This window comes from Triturus cristatus, chromosome 3_1 (genome assembly GCF_964204655.1).
Source record: "Triturus cristatus chromosome 3_1, aTriCri1.1, whole genome shotgun sequence".
NCBI classification, from domain to species: Eukaryota; Metazoa; Chordata; class Amphibia; order Caudata; family Salamandridae; genus Triturus; species Triturus cristatus.
The window spans coordinates 842,327,273-842,347,430 of NC_140583.1; the positions used below are offsets into that span (position 1 = coordinate 842,327,273).

The following is a 20,158-nucleotide window of genomic DNA, read 5'->3' on the forward strand; positions in this document are numbered from 1 at the left end:
AAGCCACACCCTCAATTACTTCGCCCACCCTCCTTTTGGAGACCCCTGGGCCCACACTCACTCTTTTACCACTGTGGTCCAAATTAGGCTTTTACCTACAGACCGATCAAAGCTGTCTGAGTCCTTGGAGTCCATCCCAACTTGTAGAGCAGAAAAGGGCATCAACCACTTTGCTCCTCTGCGGCACCTATTATGCAGCATTTCTGTTCTGACAGGTGCACACATGGTGTTGGGCGTTTGAGGGAGATAGTTGTATACTCCATTGAAAGAAATCTGAGGTTGTGACAATCTCCACTGAGGCTGTGATTGTTGGACTGGGGCTCCTGGCGTCTGGATATCTGTTCCCTGGCAAAGTTAATCCAAAACATGTGCAGGCCATTAGCTCACTGATGAAGCAAATCCAGGAGTACATCAGACGCAGTGAAACTGTAAAATGAAGCATTAGTGGGGGCAGCGTGTTAGGAGCAATACTGATGGTGGGGAGTAGAATCGTGGAGGACTATGGTAAAGGAAACTGGGACGAGGGCAAGTGCAGTGAAAGGACAGTGTACATACTCAAGGGGAAGGACAAACCCCAGTAGAGGAAGAAAAGCCAGCACAAGCTAACACATAAGAAGCAAGCAATTGAGTATATTTAGATCAGGGATTGGGGGGGGTAAGAAGGAGCTATGATCCATTCAGCTTCCTATTATTCAGTCAAAAATCAAAAGGGAATGGATCACTTGTACCTTCCTCCAGGGTCCGTTATGTTGTAACCGTCAGTACTTCTGAAAAGTACTTTAAAAACCCTCATTCACACAGTCAGACCGTATGGCGGTTTATCTTGATTCTCGTCCTTTGTTAGGTGCGTGACAGCATCATCATAGGGTCTCTTTTTTTTGTATGCTTCCTCCACCTGGAGGGAACCACTGGTTTTACAGTAGTGATCAGAAATCGATGGTGAGTGAAAAGTGTTCAAGTGAGGTGTGGTGCTCTCTAACAAGTGATCCTCATACTACCTGAAAATAACCTTTTTTATTCTGTCTGGTGTATGGGAGGACTGTATAAAAAATTGTTTTGATTTTCGTCCAGCGATCGGACTAGTTATGAGTCCACCGCACTATGGTGGATGGTTGACATGTTTCAGCCTGCTATTCACCCTTAAGGAGTCGTTGGGCTTTCTTCAGGACTTAAGAACTGTGTGGAAATTGGGTATTGTCCAATTCAGATGATCAGAGTAAATACCCTGAAGTAGAGGTCGATAGTACCTTTTTGAAGGCCCGATTCGGGCTTCAATCGTGCCACTGACAGCGCAGTACCTGCTCTTCCGTGGTGCTGCACGACTTGTGCTGGCGCTGCTTACAGGGTCCCAGGTCCGGGTCCTGAAGAAAGCCCAACGACCCCTTGAGGGCGAATAGTGGGCTGAAACATGTCAACCATCCACCGCTGCACGAACATCAAAACAATTTTTTATACAGTCCTCCCATACACCAGACAGAATAAAAATGTTATTTTCAAGTAGTATGATGATCACGTTTTAGAGACTACCACACCGCACTTGAACACTTCTCACTCACCATCGATTTTTGGTCACTACTGTAAAACCAGTGGTTCCCTCGAGGTGGAGGAAGCATACAAAAAGAGACCCTATGATGATGCTGTCACGCACCTAACAAAGGCGGAGAATCCAGATAAACCGCCATACGTCTGCCTGCGTGAATGAGGGTTTTTAAGTACTTTTCAGATGTACTGACTGTTACAACATAACGGACCCTGGTGGCAGGTACAAGTGATCCATTCCCTTTTGAGCAAGCAATTGAGTCAACCAGTGGTAAGCAGTAGGTGGACTTTAAAATGACTAAAAGGTAACAATAGGTCTTGCAACAGGCAGCGCATGCGCATTCTAGTAGTTGAGACCTAATAATTAGCACAATACAGGTGGCTTGATAAAGCTATGTAATTTTCAAGCTCCAGCAGCTAAAACTATGGCTTGTTCAGCAGTAAACTATCAAGGCTCCAAACTCTGGGAATGCCTATCCAATGGCCATTGAGGAGTTTGATAAGGTGCAGAAGCTACACAGCCTTAAGCTGGGTGGCCAAAGTGTCCTATGTGTCGAATTGCTTCACACGTATAGTACGGCCTCAAAAGCATTTTCTTCTGACATTTTCATCTTTGAAATTGGCTGTATGATGGAAGCTACTGTTAAAAAATCACAGCCTATGCATAAATGAATTGCTATGATTGCAATACATAAATATTAGCTACTATTAAACAGCAAAGTGTTTTATGCTCTGTATGGTATGACTTGAATTTAAATTAAAAGTAAATGATGAATGATCAGTAAGCATTTGTTTAATTTTTAGTTACTCATTTTGTATTTCCAGGTCTTCATCCACCAGGTCCGCCTCTAGCAAGACCTGTCCTTCCTCGAGAACGGGGAGTTGTGGACAGAGTTGTTGAATACTTAGTTGGCGACGGTCCACAGAACAGGTAACATTTTAATCTGTCCTACTAATTGCAGCAGTTACTTGTGTCCTAAGCATCAAAAATGTGTTTTATAAACATTATTGTGTGCTAGAGTAGGTAATTCAGGTCATTTTCGCTGCTTTATGGGATTGATTTTTCTTTTTTTAATAAATTAAATCCGGAAGATGTATACAGCCTCCGAGCTTGCCCTAGATCTGAAAGTCTACTAAACCCTCCTGCATATCAATGTGAGATCACTTTTCCACCCTTGTCGAAGTTTCTATGGGCGCTGACCGTTTTTTGAAACCCAACAGAATGCTCTGAAATCCCATTTCAAGGATTTTGTAGTTTAGTGTAGCTCAGTATGTACCTGCTCATGATTAACGTTTTATTGAGGCATGGCTAAATTTGACACTTGAGTCAATATTTTAAAAGGTTTTGACCTATGTTAAGTGGTAAAGACTGCTTTTTCTTTTTCCATTCACATTTATAGAGATTTAATTTTCGCCTCCGCAATTCGAAGCTGTGGTCACAAGCCTTTTTTATGCACTACAGATGGACTACTAATTACAGTACCTTGGGACTATGATACAGTCAGATATGCATGTTTCTGGTATTATGGTATAGGACTGTCTGGAAAATGTCCACTTGATCTTTGTGAAAATGAGTGTGGCTCAGCCAGGGCCACCTATTGCAGCACTGAAAAGTGAAGAGGGCCTGGTTACTGAAACCCCTTCCCAGGCAGACTCTTTTGAAAGTCTTGGATTTTTATTACCCTCCAAGTTACCCCAGCTTTAAGGGCTAGGAAGGTTGCTTACTTCTAATAGAATGTCTGCTCGTAATGCAGATTCCGTCACGTTAATAGAAGTTATAATGTGGTCAGAGCAAGAAATAGCTTGAGGCAAAGACAATCCATGAAGTTTGTCTTTGCTTCCAACATACACGTTTATGCCCCGACCTTTGGAGTCAACCTTCAGCTTCTGGTCCTTTATCTGTGAAAACAGCAGGCCTTATTGCATCTGTATGTTGGAGGCCTACTCTAGTAATTTGTTTCCCTTTTCTCTATAAAAATTGTCATCATTGTGGAAATTTCCTAACTTTGCTTGTCTGACATCTCTTCTGGATCATGAAAGTAAAAGTTAATGTTGAAAGAAATGTAAGACGCCTTTCCAGATTCTGATTTGCATATAGCTGAGTCTGAACTGGAGTGGCAAAGTGAGCTAAAGATCTGTGAGTGGGGGTGAGTGTCTGAAAAGTTTTAGCACTCCGTCCATCATCTCCTTGTGTTTGCTTTTTTTTGCCCTAAGTTGCCAGGCTATGCCCAGACGTGGGTCCCTTGTTCACTTTGCCACTGGATTTAAGCTAGCCTGACTGATGAGGGTTGTTACCCCGAAACCGGTCCCAGGATGCTGGTTTCCGGGCCAGGGAAGACCTGGCTTGACAGTTCAGGCTGTACTGTTCCCATGAGGCACAGGGTCAAGACTGATTTGCATATAGCTGGGTCTGAACTGGGGTGGCTAAGTGAGCTAAAGAAAGATGATGGATTCAACCCTGATCTGTGACTGGGGGTGAGTGCCTGAAAAGTTTCATCGCTCTGTCCATCTCCTAATGTTTGCCCTGTTGAGATTGACCATTGATCCTGATAATTTACCAGGAAATTGCAATGGTTTCGGTACTGTTTTGTTTTATGAAACATTCCTTCAGTTTCTGGCTTAAATTGGAATTTCATAATGCAGTAATTTGGCTTCTATTTAGACCGATTTTTGTTTTCAGTTTAGATAACTAGAAGCTAAATTTATATTGAAACACCATTTCGGCTTCATTGAAAACAAAACTAGAGACCTACTAACGTCTCTAACATCCAGCTGTTTCAAGTTTGCTCCAAATATCTTGGTGCATTGTCCTGTTTTCTGACTTGGAAAACCCATGTGGAACCCTAAATGAAGACACAGGCATTTTCCCAATCAGGGAGGCAATCAGTTTGTGTGAATCACTACAAGATGCCATATAACATGGTTTTGATATGTATTGCTTTGTTACCTCATGGTTTCAGGATTTGAGATAAGTCCATGTAAGCATACATCACACAGACAAACGAGGTAGAGGGCATATTCACACTTTTTAGCAATCTTACGTAATTGTCCGTAAGCACTAGCTTTCAATGAAGTTTCAAATTTAGATCTGGAAAACTTGCACTTGCAAAATAAGTCCTATTGTTACCCATTTGCTTAATGCCATTTTAATTAAAATCCTAGTTTTCTCCTTCACACATTCACTTGCTTATTTACCTTTCTTACATAGTATCATATTTCACCCCAACTATCTTTGCTATCCCCTGCTGATATAGCACTGCCATCTAAAGCTGTAGCTATTGTCAATACCTTTGACCATAGAAGATGAACGTATCCTTTCATCCATGTGTTTCTACAATCTGTCACAAAGTTAATGCATATCATGCTAGAGTAAGGAGTAGTGGGCAGACCATTGTAATGCAGTTTATTATCAGAAAGAGATTCGGGATCTGTATAGAACAGTGGGTTGTGAGGAGTCTACATGACTATCTGGACACGAGTTTTGCCTCTTGTTGCAAACATGCCTACTTAACTCCTAGCAAGGACAAGACCGACCAATCCGATTCAGTGTGGGTGTGTCTTTAACTAGCATTCGTTGAGCTACCAGCCCATATGGATGGAAGCGTGCAGCAACCTTATTTCCAACAATTTGAACAATTTCTAGGTAATCTGTTTTTATTGGGGGTGCATACCTAACCAATATAAACGAGGTAGCATTGTATCAGGTGCATGAATAGATCTGGCTTGTTGGAGTAAGATGTATCATAGTGACGAAGCATATAAATAAAATAGGGTATGAACTTAAGTTGTTTATTTAGAACAGAGATACAGCCAACATTTGCTCTTTAAATAGCGCCCCCCATCTTATTTTTTTCCCTCCAGCACCATGCAGTCATACTGACCTGGACTCAATTTCTGATGCCGTTCTGTAGGCACACCTGGTATTAATGGTAAATTCTAGTGGTGTGAACATTAAAGGTGCTAAGAGGGAGGGTCTGGTAAATGTATTTTAAAGTTTCAGGTGAAAATGAATTAGCAGGTGCAAGAAACGGAGGTAACCAATTCCTTAAATACAGTTAAACGAAAAAATATTCCCTCGGGAAAAATTTCATTAACTTTGTTTATACTATTAAAAGGGATTTTGGGGAGCATGGTAGCACACACCCATTATCATTTTATCACTTGCCAGTCACAACCTCACGCAATACTGGATTCTTTCAAGGCATTTGACACCAGAGGTCAGAATGTTGGAAACTGGTCCTGTGGAAACCAGTAGGAATACAAAACCCGTCCAATGAGGTAATTTGCTCAAGATCAGATAGTACCAAATCTCCCCTAATATGAAGGGTCAAGACATCCCATTTAATCCTTGCTTGTGATCCAGTTGTGGGTGATTCTTGTTCCTCTAGCTCTCTGCAGAATTTTTAAAAAGTAATTGGTAGGATACTTGAATTAATCTCTGCCACTAATAATTACTCTGCTCGCTTCCCAGTCAATTTTGTTTGTAGAATATTTTTTGTTTTGCCAACAGTGCCTCCTCAGAGTAGACCCCCCCCCTCTGTATGCATATCAGTCTTAACCCTGCTCCAATAAGGACAGTGCAGCCCGAAGTTCCTAGGCAGGAACTCTGTGAACGGAGAAAATAAGCCTCCAAGATAAGTTTCAACATAGTTGGGGGGGCTCATCAGTTGGTGCAAATTGGTTACAGTGGCAAAATGAGCACAGACCATGTCTGGCTATTCTAGTCCCACTGAAGTATACAAAACCTATAGGTGGAATGCTTGAATTGATCTCGGCTACTGGTAATTACTCAGGCTGCATCTTATTCAAAACTTTCTTTTGCCCTCAACGCCACCTCAGGCTAAACCCTGCCATTTTCAAATCAGTTTTTATCCTGCTTTACTAGGAACAGCCCGAACTACCAATCCATATCCTCTTACTGGAACACAAGCAACCTAAGACCGGTTTTTCCCTAGTAGGGGCTCATTAGTCAGGTGCAGCTTAGTTCCAATTGTTGCTGTTGGCAGCTTTATGCGAGAGTGCTGCAGTCAATTGGATACCACGTCCAGATAACTGTCCACCTTCTTTCATTTCTTGGGTTTTCCATCAATGAGTCAAAGTCCCACCTGAAGTCTATGCTGGAGTCACCTTTCATAAGGTCCATCCTGGACACTAGCATGCAAAGCTTCCACTTTTTCACTCCTGGATTCCTCTGCAGAAAGTGTCAAGACTTATCGGCCTCATGCAGCCTACTGGTTTCTCAGGCCTAATGGACAATGCAGACTCTGCATTGCAACCTACTCCTGCAGTTAGCTCAAAACTGGGATGTTGGAAAGCATCTGTTAGCAGTTTAGATCCTCAAATGGTGATTGTCGAACACCAACCTGACCTGCAGTAGACAATTCTCCCTATCCCACCCAGAGCTCACATTAGTGGCAAATGCATCATCGGTGGGTTGGGGCTGTTAGAAATGGGGTCTATAGTTGGCAACAGTTTGCACCTTTATCCAAAAAGGGACCTTTCCTTCTAATCCAGATTAGGGAGTTACACTCCTAAAATCAGCCCTGCTCACCCCCTTGGTAGCCTGGCATGAGCAGTCAGGCTTATCTTAGTGGCAGTGTGTAAAGCATTTGCCCATAACTAACAGTAATACAGTGAATACACTACAAAAGGACACCACACCAGTTTAGAAAAATATACAATATTTTTATATGTTCAAAACAAGACCAAAAACAATAAAACTCCACCGTACAGTTCTCAGAAATCTTCAGTAATGAAAATGGACTTGAAATACGGTTCCTTAAAGTCAATAGCTCCTTCTGGGCTATCACGGTGTCATGAACAACAAATCCAAACAGCGGGCCAGCTACGTTGTCAGAAAGACCCACTAAACAGTACCTTTAAAAATGTAGGGCGTCGGCGACCTCTCGCTGAGTCTTGTATGGTTGGCGTCCGCAGGTGTCGATCCTGGAGGTCGGTGCAGGAGTAGTCGGGCCCTTGAAGTCACATAGGTTTCAGATCGAACTCCTCACGGTTGAAGTCGGGAGCGCCGGTGTTCGCAGTCATCGGGGCTGCGGTGCAGCTTGCAGTATGCCCGGGTCGCTGTGCAGGCAGCGGCTCGGTGACGGTCGTCCAGCGCTTCAGTGCGAAGTGATGAGGTGCTCATCGCGGTGCTGGCAGGTCGCGGTGCAAGCAGCGGCATCGTTGTTGCTGAAGCGCGGTCTGCTGACGAACTGGAGTTTATGGCGTTGGTAGGTCAAGGCTGTGGTGTGGGATGAGGACGATGCCTTGTGTAATTTACAAGCGGAGTCCTCGAACAACGGTGCAAGCAGCGGCCGTTGGCGTGGAGCGGCGTTTGGGATACCAAGGCGGCGTCGTGAAGCGAGGCTGTGTAAAGTGCGGTGCCCACCGGTCACGTGCAAGCAGCGGCTCGGTGGCGGCATCCAGTGGCAGCATCGGTGAGACCAGGGTTGCGGTGCCTTCAGCACACTGAGTCGGCAGCCGCGTCGTAGATGGCGTCTGGTTGCTTTTTCTTCTGTTGCAGCACAAAACACACAGTCCACGGTGCTGATGGCAGAAACACTTGAAGCCTTTCTGTTCCTGAGACTTCTTGAACAGGGGGCAAGTGCTAGCTCAAGCCCTTGGAGAAACTCAAAGAAGTTGCAGAACGTTCAGTCCAGTCATTTCACAGCCCAAGACAGAAGCAGCCACTGCAGGCCAACACAGGAAAGCACTCCGCAAAGTGGTAGTTCCCTCTCACAGGTTCATCTCTTCTTGTCAGTCTTCTTGATCCAAAAGAGTTCTAATGTTCTGAGGTCTGGGCCCCAATATTTATGCTCCAAATTCCTTTGTCCTCTCTGGCAAAGAGTGTCTGTGCTTAGTCCAAACCAGTTTGGTCCTCTCTGGCCCAACTTCCCAGCAGGAGGGGGAAACCCTGGGCCTACCTTAGGGATTACTTGTGTGTAAGAAAAGGGAAGATTAGGGCGTGGCAAGTGGGTGCACTTGCCAAGTCGACATGGCAGTCAACTGCGCACAGACACTGCAGTGTCCGGTCTGAGTTACCTTTACAAGGCTACTTCTGTGGGTGGCACAATCAGTGCTGCAGGCCAACTAGTAGCATTTGATTTACAGGCCCTGGCACTCAGTGCACTTTACTAGGGACTTACCAGTAAATCAAAAATGCCAATCATGGAAACACCAATCCATAACCCAATTTAAACAGAGAGCATATGCACTTTAGCACCGATAGCACTGGTAAAGTGCCCAGAGTTCTAAAACCAACAAAGACCGTTAAGGAAAAATAGGAGGAGGAAGCAAAAAGTTTGGGGATAACCCTGCAAAATGGGTCGTTTCCACAGGCTGTCATCTCGGAGAGGTGGCGATCAGGGGCCTTTAGTCCCCAGCTACACTGAGGCACATCCACCTGCTGGAACTTTGTGCCATTCAGGTGGCTCAGAATACCTTTCTCCTGTCCATCAAAGGGTGGATTACATGACTGCCATGTGGTACTGCAACAAGCCGTCAAGTGTGGGATCCTGGAGATGATGTGGCTCTTGAAGTTTTTGTACTATCAGGGGATCCATCTGTTGGCCAACCATATGGCAGGTTATCCAAATGCCAGGGTGGACTTTCTCAGCAGATGAGATCTGGTAGACTACAAATAGATTCTTCATCCAGATGTGATTAAGAATTCTTTGGCCTATAGGGCTTCTTTTTGTTTTTGCTTCTGCTGAGAATGCAGTGTCACGGCTAGTGCATGGAGTTTCCGCCAAGATGCTCTCTGGGAGATGCATTTTGCCTGTAGTGGGACATTGGTCTCCTGTACATCTCCCTGCCGCCATCTCCTGCCCGTAGATCTGAAGAATGGATTGTTTGACCAATTGCCCCATATTCTCCTTCCTCTTTGGGACTACTGCCATGCCAAATCATGGTCCTGTCCAGTTGTCTTCTTGTATGTCAGTCTTTAAGTGCGTCACAGGTGCAAGAAGGCAAAACTGGATTCCTCCCCCGTCGGAATCAGACGAAGGGCAGCGCAGACAGCACTCCAGGGGCCCTACTCAGCTGGCATCTTCTGACTCTGAGTGCATCTCAAGGCTCGTCCCAGCACACCTGAACTTTCCCAGGCCACGGCCTACCCTACAGCAGATTGAGGTCTTTAAGAAGACAATATTGCAAATCTGTCAGGCAGTGTCTGTATCCTCTGTGGCACCTTTGCCCCCTCAAAGCTGTAGTAGCCTCCAACTGAGTCACTGAGCCTCCTTCATGACCACTCCTTTGATGGCTATTATTCCACTCCATCCTCAGAGATTGTGTCCATCCTGGCTACTTCGGTACCAGCTTAAGTTGTGACTGTGACAGATTTCAATGCCTTCTGAATATTTCTCATGACAACAACTATTATAAGATGGGTATATTATCGCCCCCTGCCCCCCTCCAACTCATTAAGCGGGCACTGGATCATACCTAGAGCTACATAATGTAAGTGGATCGGCTAAATCTCCAGAAACTGTGCAGGAGTGACTTTTATGAGTTAAGTCTTTGTCTCTACACTGGGCAGCTGTCCAAGCCAAATCTTGTTACTAAGATTATATAACCTAGGCCGGCCTTACCATAGCCCTTACCTTCAATGAGACTCCATTTTTTGGGGGGGAAAAACTTTTTATTTGGGACAAGGTGAGTACACGTTAGACATCATGCAGACATGCATTTACTAGTTTCTGTACTGGCACAAACTTAATGATGCATTTGAGACCATAGTATTACCAACCATTTACATTGGAGCTGCTTATACCCGGCCATCCCGGATCAGTATCCCGCCTAGTCTGTGGGGGGTCACATATTCCTCCCCTGTAGTCATTCAGGTTTCCCCAAATATGTGTCCATTTGGTGGGACATACCCTGGATTCATAGTCTTCTCGGTTACCATGCACCAGTCCATGTCCCTTCGCCATTCACTCCATGTTGGTGGTTCCTGTGCCCTCCACAATCTTGCGATATTCCTTTTGGCAATTATCATACAGTGAGTCACCCATATTCTCTCTTTGGTGTTTGTCTGTGGGGCCCCAGATATTCAGGAGACATAGTTTGATATCAGTCAATCTTGTGACTCATTACTCGTTCCATACACTTCTTCAATGATAATCCGTATCTCTGGAACACCCTACACTCCCAGAGTGTATGCACGAAAGTGCCCTCTTGCCCGCATCCCTTCATGCATCTAGCCTCATTGCTATATCCCATCTTTACTAGCATAGGTCCCACGAGGTATATTCTATGGAGTATCTTCAGCTGCACGAGTCTGAGCCTTGAGGAGATAGCGATCTCTCTAGGAGAAGCCAAGGCCTCAAGCCATTCGCCATCCTCCAGCCCCGCAATATCATAGTCTCACTTGGCTCTAAGTCGAAGAATGGGGTCTGTCATGTTGGTGTTGTTTTTTATATATTAATGATATGGCGTTTTTGGGAGGATTCCTGTCTAGGACCCTATCTTCTAGTGGGGCGGTGTGTGGTGGCGTCTCTCCCTTTGCTATCACCATGAGCAGAGCATGTTGGATCTGTAGATACCTAAAATATTCAGTGTTTGCCAGTTCATACTCCACCTGCAAATGGGCAAAGGGAATGATTCCTCCTGCTTTCCAGAGATCCCCAACCTTAGAGATGCCTATTAAGTCCCAGCAGTCAAATCCATGGGTGTCTCATAAATTGCCAAGTAGGTCTGTATCCCAGAGTGGGGTGACAAGTGTAATCTTACCCTCCCATCCCAGGCTCCTAGTAGCAGCCCGCCACACTTGGACTGCATGTCCAGTGGGTCCTGACAATTTGTGTATAGTGCCCTTGCAAAACCTCCCCGGGAGCAACCTTCTGTCCATGTAAAACCCAGGATCTCCCTGTGGACTGTATGTACACTGATTTATGGCGGTTAGTTGCGCCGCCCAATAATATTTCTTAATGTATGGGAGACCCATTTCTCCATCGTACCACCCTCGTGTAAGCTTCTGCATGGCAATTCAGGCGAGACATCAGGCCAGTTTTAAATACATGATCATGCACTTTGGCACTAGAAGATTGCTTCAGGGACATTGTCCTTCTGAGTACTCGTCGCACATGACTATCCGAGGCACACTCAATGTTCACATGGTGGACGGTTTTTGCTTTGTTAATAGCACCGGTGTGGGGCTGTCCTATGTGTTTGTGAGCAGAGATAAATGATGGATTAATTGTAACATGGATTTTACTTGACATGAAGTCGCACCGAGCTTCTCTGTGTTCCGGCAGGACGCCGTTTGAAGAGATTGTTTTTCAATTCCTCCCCTGAAGAAGGCTATCACCCGAAATGCATTGGGGTCATACAAAGAGTTACATTAAATGTATAACCTTATAACCTTGTAAAGAGCATTTCTTTATGTTCAGATGGAATTGTATAAATTGATTTGACTTGCAAATGATGTAAATATTATTACAAATGCTTGTATTGCAAATACAAATGAACGTTTAAGCATGGTTTGAATTTTTCAAAAATTCTTTTGGAATCTCGTTTAGAAGATTAAGAATATTGTTGAAACCTTCCATGTTCATTGGCTGTGTGCTTGCTTCGCAAGAGCATGGAGTGTTCTTCGGGCATTCTGGGCAGTTTGCCATCCCAAAGAGGTCTCTCAGAGCACCATCTATGGCTCTAAATTAGTCTGCTCCCACTGGGTATGGCGTGTTCTGCAAAACATACAAAAATCGAGGAAGGGACATCTTTTTGAATAAGGCTGCACACCCCAGCAGGGATAGTGGGAACGACCTCCAGTGTAGGACGTCACTCTTAAGTCTCTGTGACGGGGACAGGAGATTGCATTCATAGAAGTGAGCCAGGTCTTTAGAGACCCAGATTCCCAAGTATTTAAACGTAGTCTTTGCTTCTGGTATAGTGAAACCTCTGGGCAAGGGAGGCAGCCCTCCACTGAGGACATAGCTAATTGATTTGGACCAATTGATCCTGTATCCAGCGAATCTTCCAAATATTATGAAAATGTGAAGCACTCTATTCAGGGAGGCCGCCGGGGATGCCAAATACAGTAGAATACCGTCGGCATACAGTGAAATACGATCTTCTCAGCCCATCTGGGCCCCCTGACAATGGGATCCCTTCGTATCCACATCGCCAATGGTTTGAGAAGTAGGGCGAAGAGCAATGGAGAAAGGGGACAGCCTTGCTTGGTACCCCTACCGAGTTTGTACGCGGGAGACTTTCTATTATTGACCACTATTTGAGCAAGCGGTTCTGAATAGAGGAGGCTGACCCACCCCAGTTAGCTTGGGCTAAATCCCAACTTCTTTAATACTGCAAACATGTAGGACCATTTGATCATGTCAAACCCCATGGCAGCTTCCAAGGACACCACCACCGCGTGTTTGGCGATCGTGTTGGCCCTGTCCAGTACTCCCTACAGTCTCCGCAAATCAAGAGAAGTGTTTCTGGCTGGCATAAAGCCCGATTGGTCCGGATGCACTAGTTTTGTTATAATGCTTATTAAACGAGTGGCTAGGACTTTCGCCAATATCTTGGCTTCTGCATTGAGCAGCGATATTGGTATATACGATGAGCATAAGTTCTTGGGTTTCCCGCTCTTATGAAAATCCACAATCGTCGCCAACCTCTGGTCGATGGAGAGCAATCCCGCCTCCCCACTCTCCTGAAACATTCCAGTGAGATAAGCTGCAATCTTACTTGGGGCCAGCTTGTATAATTCAATGGGCAAACCGTTTGGGCCTGTCGCCTTTCCCGCACATAAAACTTGTATGGCTTTCTCTACCTCTGTGTTGCTCAACTCTAGTTCATGTTCTAACCGCTCTTCCTCAGAGTCCTGGCAAGAAAATATCCCTTAAAAAGGAGTGCATATCTTCTTCTACGTGCGGTGTCTGAGATGCATATATGCCATTATAATAAACACCCTAAACACCCAAAGCATCCTCAATCTCCTGCGGCTCAGTCACTCCCCGGACTCCATTTCGAGCTCCACCACCACTCTACTTGCCTGTTCCCTACGGTCTAACCAGGCCAGTAGTTTCCCAGCTTTATCCCCCGACCTTGTAGATCCTGCTGAGTATTGCCCTATGCTGTGTCTTGCCCGCATCAGTGGCCACTGCAGAATACTCTATTTTTTAATTTTTAAGGCATGCCTCGTCTCATCTAGGTTCGCATCTCGGAGCTTCCCTCGAGTTCCAGTATATCTGTTTCTATATGTACTAATTCTGCCTGTTTGTTTTTTTTAACCCCGGCAATTTGGGAGATAGCGGCCCCACGAATTACAACAGTGTATGCTTCCCACAGTGTCTGGGCTGAGTCCCCTGAATGCTCGTTTTCTTGAAAATAAAGTTCTGTATCTCGTGCGATTTTCTCTTTTATCCGGGGGATATTAATATATCACAGATTATTCGGGGCTGTTCTACCAATATTGAGTTCGCCCACCTCGATCAGGGCCCAGGCAGGTGAGTGATCCAATATACCTCTGGCGAAGTGACTCACCTCTTTGAAGTTTTCTAACTGGTCCTCCAGCATTGATATAGTCTATCCTAGACATACTCCCTGAGCACCTGAATAGAATGTGAATTGCTGTTTCCTGGGATGGAGTGTCCTCCAAGTGTCTACTAGGCCCATTGCGTCCAGAAAATTATGAATTTGTGTACTAGCAGGTGGTAGGGCTCTTGAGGGCCATCTATCTAAAGAATTGGAAACAATTGAATTAGTCGCCCCCTATTAGGAGTCTACCCTCTTGTAGGGTGAGCAGGAGGTCGCCGATGTCTTAGTGCCGGGGCCTGAAGACCTGGTGGTGGGTATACAGAGACTAAATTCAACGTATGTCCCTCCTATGTCCCCCTGATTGCCACAAAATAACCCAATTTATCTGTCCATGTGCGCTCAGTCGTCATCTGGAAGGTTTTACGGGTCATTATCCCCACCCCCGAGACCCGTAACAGAACGCAGAGTGAGCTACGAGTTTGAATCCCCATCTTGTCAGCGAGCTTCACGCGTTGACTAATAAATGGGTCTCCTGGAACAAAATGGCATCAGGGGAGTATCGTTATATATATATATATATATATTGGAGCACTACTCATTTTATCTTATCTTCAAGCCCATTTACGTTCCAGGACAACAGTTTAAGCCCTTGTTTCGATTCTATAACCATGTTAACGTGAGGTACTGATCTGTGTCATAAAGGGTAAACCGCTACTCTCCTCATGTCTCTGCATAGGGATTTTCACCCATCTGAACCTGCCAGTTATCAATCTAGACTTTACCAGTGCATGGAGTGCACTATTGCCAGTTTTCCAGCTAGTGTCAACCTTGTCCGAACTATCTACAGTTTCAACTAAACGTTCCCCAACCCGCTTCCTGTCACCAGTGAATTCTAACTGATCCTCCGAGTGTGCAACATGGTATTCGCCGGAGGTTCTCGGTGATTGGAAACCCACCCCTCTCATTGTAAAGAACTTTACCCCCCTGCCTGCATGGCGGTTTTGGAACCTCCAGCCACCCCAAACTTTCAGAGTGCCTATCGCCCACCCCTTTAACTTGTGGTGTGTGTGCCAACCCCACACCCGTCCAACAATCCCGGTATAGAACTACTGAATCAATGCTTCGATTCCCCAGTTCGCTCCATCTTACTTTAAATAACAGTCTCTTGCCCCTCATGACCAATAGTCCGTTTCATCATACCTCCCCTCAGGTGCTTGTCAGCTGGGAAGTCAAGTTCGTATGAGTGCCTGTGATTTTACAAAAAAAAAGTGAGGAGTCTAGACTATTCCCCTCTGTTGCCGTCGACCGCTGCGTCCTCGTCTGTTGAGGGTATTTCTGACGCTGTACCTGAAGTGTAAAATCTGGGAAGGAGGACACCCTACTATTTTCGAATTCATTTGGAGGAGCTGTGTGAGCCGTTTGCTAAATTGTGTCTCTGTCCCTGTAATTGAAGACTCTCGCCACTATAGGCCTTGGGGGAGCACCAGGTTTGGGTGTACCCCCTGCCACTCTGTGCCCGCTCAATCGCAAAAAAAATTGACAGTCTTGAATGCTTGAGATAGACTGTGACCAATTCCTCCACAAACAAGTCCGTTGCCTACCCTTCCGCTTTTTCCGGAACCCCAAGAATTTGCACGTTGTTGCGCCTTGAATGCCCCTCATATTCATCCAGCTGAGCTTCCATCCTTTCACTGCGGGTCGTTCACTCTTTGCTAAAGGGTGGATGTGCCTTTGACTAGGGAGCTTGTGGTCGATTCAACTTCTTTGAGTCTAGTATTCATAGATCTTTTATCAGTTCTTATTAATGAGATCTCTGTAGAGACCGTGCTGATTATGGACTCCAGTGACGTCCTAACCGTAATGATGACTGCCATTATATCGTGAAGGGTTAATTGCTGGGCATCAACTACTTTTTGCCTCGTCTCAGGCCCATCTTCAGCATCTTTGTCTTTAGTGCCCGTACCCTTGTTCCAGGCATATTTGTCTAATTTGGCCTGCATGGTGGACCTGGTATTTTGGCATCCAGCCATGTTGGGGCTTATTACCACTCCGGTCAGACTAGTACCTCTGGCCCAGGAATCCCACCACGCCACTTGCTGACTATTATGAGATTTTTTTCGCCCTCTGAGACCGCCCAATTAGCCGCCGCTGTGTTTGGGAGGCGATGTCGTGAATTACTGCCCACTATTGTGTGTGCTTGCTTTCTGGATACCGCGCTGGTCCTGCCCCGGCTGGTTAATTGCTCAAACGTCTCTCGGCCTCTCATGAGCCTTCGACTTACCACCAGGAATAGCAGGATGTGGCCCAATCTTGCCAGCGGCAACTACGACCTCCGGCTTCGAGAGTCTCCACTAGTGTGAACATGGAGAAGAAGTGGTACATAAATATTGCGAGGCAGGCAATATTTGATGATGATGTTGGGGGAGCGCTGGAGTGGGACAGGGCCGCTAGGAACAAGAGTGTTTAGAGTCCCGGGAGGTCACCTGACGGTGAGTGCAGTCGGTAGCCCCACTGCGGCAGAGTCCCAAAATCAGCATAGCACAGGTTCAGCACTTACTGCGTCCCGGACACCGTTGGAGTTAAATGTGCTCATGCAGCCGTGCATTGCTACTCGGGGTGTTTCTTGTTCAGGCTGTCACCGCCAACCGTGCGCTTCAGCAGTACATTCAGTATGTAGAGCCCTGCATGCACACTTACAATGTCCTCATCTGGTTGCTGCCGCACCTTTGGCCAGGTCCCAAAATCAACGCAACACCAATCGACCCTCACTACGTCCCAGTCTCCATTGAAATTAAATGTACCCTTGCGGCCGTTAATTGCTTCCTTGGGTGTTCTTAGTTCAGCCTGGGACAGCCAATCGTGCGTACCAGCAGCAAATGCAAACTATAGGACCCCGCAGTCACTCGCACAACGGCTTCTCCTATTTGCTGCCGTACCCTCCAAGATGAAGAGTGGGTTCAATCTTCTCATTTATCACTCCCGAGTTCCTCAATCCCTGTTCGGGCACCCGCTGCGGAGATGGTCCGAGGCCGCTCCCAGCCTCATCTCAAGTGCGCCGCTCACCAGTATCTTCTCTGCCGGTGGGACCACCAATGTTCAGGCTCCAGCTGGAGCGGATCCCAATCAAAGTCTTTTGAGACTTCTCGGGTTATCGGGTGCTGTACTCTCCTGCCTCAGCGCCGATTACTGCAGTGGCGGCCAGGTTCAGTGCACACCTACTCCTTCACTCGTGCTTCGTCACCGGGCCAAAACACGGAGGCGAGCCATTCTGTCTCTATACGCTGAGTTCGCCTGGTTCGTGGCGCGGAATGTTCGCGCTTGGTCACGGTACTTAATGGAGCTATTCTGCTATCCGTATCTCCGGATATTGAGGTGGATTTTTGTTTGGACGAGTGTGCTCGGATGTGCCGCCTTAAGGTGCGGCCTTCTTTCTCGGCGGTTGGCCACATCCCTCCAGCCCCCCCTCCCCCTTCAATGAGACTCTTAACAGACCTTTTAACAGCCAAGTCGGCAAAGCCATGCACAACTCCCCAGTCAGTTGCTCTGTGGCCAGGTGACACAAGTTTTTTCTTGGGTACCCCTATTTTCTTAACACACCACCTGACTCTGTAAATTCCTTTGGTGCAAGCATCAACAAGTTAAGTATTTTGTTTTAGAATATTTTTATATCGACAAATAAAGTAAACCTGAGAGCAGTCTCTTTTGCCCCACCAGGTAGGGAATCTAATCATATTGTTGCAGTTGTTGAAAGTGTTTTTACCAGCCTAGCCCTATGTTATTTTAATGTGTTCTGCCTCATGGGCCCATAGACACATGCTCTTTGGGACAAAACCAACAAGATCTTGCAGGATGTTACAAAGGATCTCAGGACGGGTTTAGTCCAGATGATTCTGAATGGACAAGATGCAGCAAAATACGTTCTGTGAGCAGGCCTTGACACAATAGATTGTGTGTGCCGTCCCTTGGCCCCCAACGTGGCACACCTAACTGTGTGTGACTGTAGTTACACTGGGGATGTCTAGGTGTCCCTGATGGACATGCATTTTGACGGATCTAGGCCCTTTTAGGAGAAGGCCAACGCGGTGCTAGACAGTTAAAGATAGTTGTGCTACAGCTTGCTACTGGGTTACTCTCACTGGCATACAAAGTTCACCAACAATATAGGAAGTTCACAGGGCCTGCCACATCACCAGTGATAGTCCTTACAGCCAGTTATGCAACTGAATCAGACTTTTCGTAACTCCATGGGGCACGTTGGTGGCCGAGGCTGTGAACACCAACGGGGAAAACAAGATTTATTTTCCTCCTCTCTTGCCATAACCTCTTCAAAGCAGCTTTATTTTCTTCGTGAAGGACCACACTTACTCATTAGGGGGCAGGAGCCAATTTTTCATCCCGATTGGAAATCCAGCTTGCAAATAGACTGGAGGGCTGTGCCCTTCTTTATCTCATCCCGCTTTGTGTTTTCCCCCCCACCCCTCCAACATGCACATGTCTGCCCACACCCTACCCCTCTTTCCAGCTCAAGTTTTGCTAGATCATGCAAAATTGCTTCAGCAGGTGTTTGGTTCACTCTTGCTGAAAGGGGTCGTCAAGAGGGTACCACCATAGGAGAGACAGGGGGCATAACTCCTACCTCTTAGAACCCAGTTAGAATAGAGTGGTCTAGCCTATTCTAGAACTCTCAATCACAGATGGGTACCCCTGAGAATAATCTAAGGTTTGGGACATGGGGAAAAAAAGATCGTAATCAGTATTAACTGCTCCCGCTTAACCCATTTTCATTCCTAACTTGAGTTTAATCCAATATAGTATGAAACCGGAAATATTAAGTACTTTATTTTATTTCTCATAATTTGCTTGTTTTCTCACAAAATGTAATTGTTGGCTATCCGAGATTGTTTGAAAATCCCTGTTCAAGGCACAACAATGGAAGACTAATTAAGTGTGGGCTCTTTGTTTGTTGGTAAAATTGAATATATTGTTTTTTGGGATAGGGCTAATGTGTGTACGGAATGTGCATGGGTGTGGTAATGAATGAGAGGTAGTGATTGTTGAGTGGGGTTTTTAAGTGCTTGGATTGTATTGTCTTGATTTTGTATGGTTGATGGTATTAATTTCTGAATTGTTTTAAGTTGTAGGGGTTTGCTTTAAATATTAAACTTATAAAAAAGATGCCGAAAAAAATGAACTTTTTAAGCAGGAACTGTTAATACTGATTGCTGTATTCTGGAACTCTGACTTGTTACAAGAGAGCATATTCAAGATGCTTACTTTGACTCGTGTTATTTCTGCTTTGGACCAAGGCAACTGGATGGTGTACTTCGACATGCAGGATGCGTACCTTCATGTGTTTGTTCTAGTCTCTCTGACACTGCCTGCTGTTCTTGATTGGGTCAGAACCCTTCCAATTTGCTCTTTTTAATTTTTGGCCTCTATTTAACACTTCTATGTTCACAATAGCGATAGCAGTGGCTCATCTTTGAAGGTCGAGGATACATGTATTCCTGTACCTTGATGACTGGCTGCTCAATGCTGGCTTGATGCAGTCAGTCATGGGCCACCTTCAGATGCTAAACTCTTTTGTCATCCCTGTCATTTTTGCAAAGTCACGCCTGTCTCCTGTGTAGGGCCTCCCTTGGATGCTCTGGGGTTCGTCTCTTCTTGGATCAGGACATTGAGGCTATAATTCTGATGTCCCAGGCCCTTTCCTGGGTGTTGGTGAGGATGGTTCAGAAGCTTTTGGGCTTGTGCATCCTCCTGGTGGCTTGTGTCAGATGACACATACAGGCCTTGCAGTGAAATCTCAATTTGTACTGCCCATAATACTCCGTCAGACAATATCTGCATATCGAAGGAGACAGCCCAGGACCTTAGTGTTGCAAGCTTGGCACCAACCGGTCTTGCGGTAGGCCACTATCCCTGCCCCACACAGCTCATAGTAGTGAATTGTTTCTGAGTTGGGGGTGGCGGGGGTGGGGGGGGGGGGGGATCAACTGGGAGAGTTGGACATCAGGAGACTCTGGATCCCCTCCACATCAACCTTCTGGAGTTTCATGCTATCAGAGTTGCCCTGAAAAGCCTTCCTGCCCACCATCCAGAGGAGGCTGGTGCATGTCTTCATGGGTAAAATTAC

At 45.9% G+C, this 20,158-nt stretch overlaps 1 protein-coding gene across 1 annotated transcript in view; it reads left to right on the top strand.

The window, feature by feature from the left end:
- Positions 1 to 20,158, top strand: part of LNPK (lunapark, ER junction formation factor) — a 527,269-nt gene that overhangs the window by 333,147 nt on the left and 173,964 nt on the right. The window contains exon 10 of the mRNA XM_085645246.1: positions 2,365 to 2,470. Within this exon, the coding sequence (XP_085501372.1) occupies positions 2,365 to 2,470 (106 nt within the window). The remainder of the gene's footprint in view (positions 1 to 2,364; positions 2,471 to 20,158) is intronic.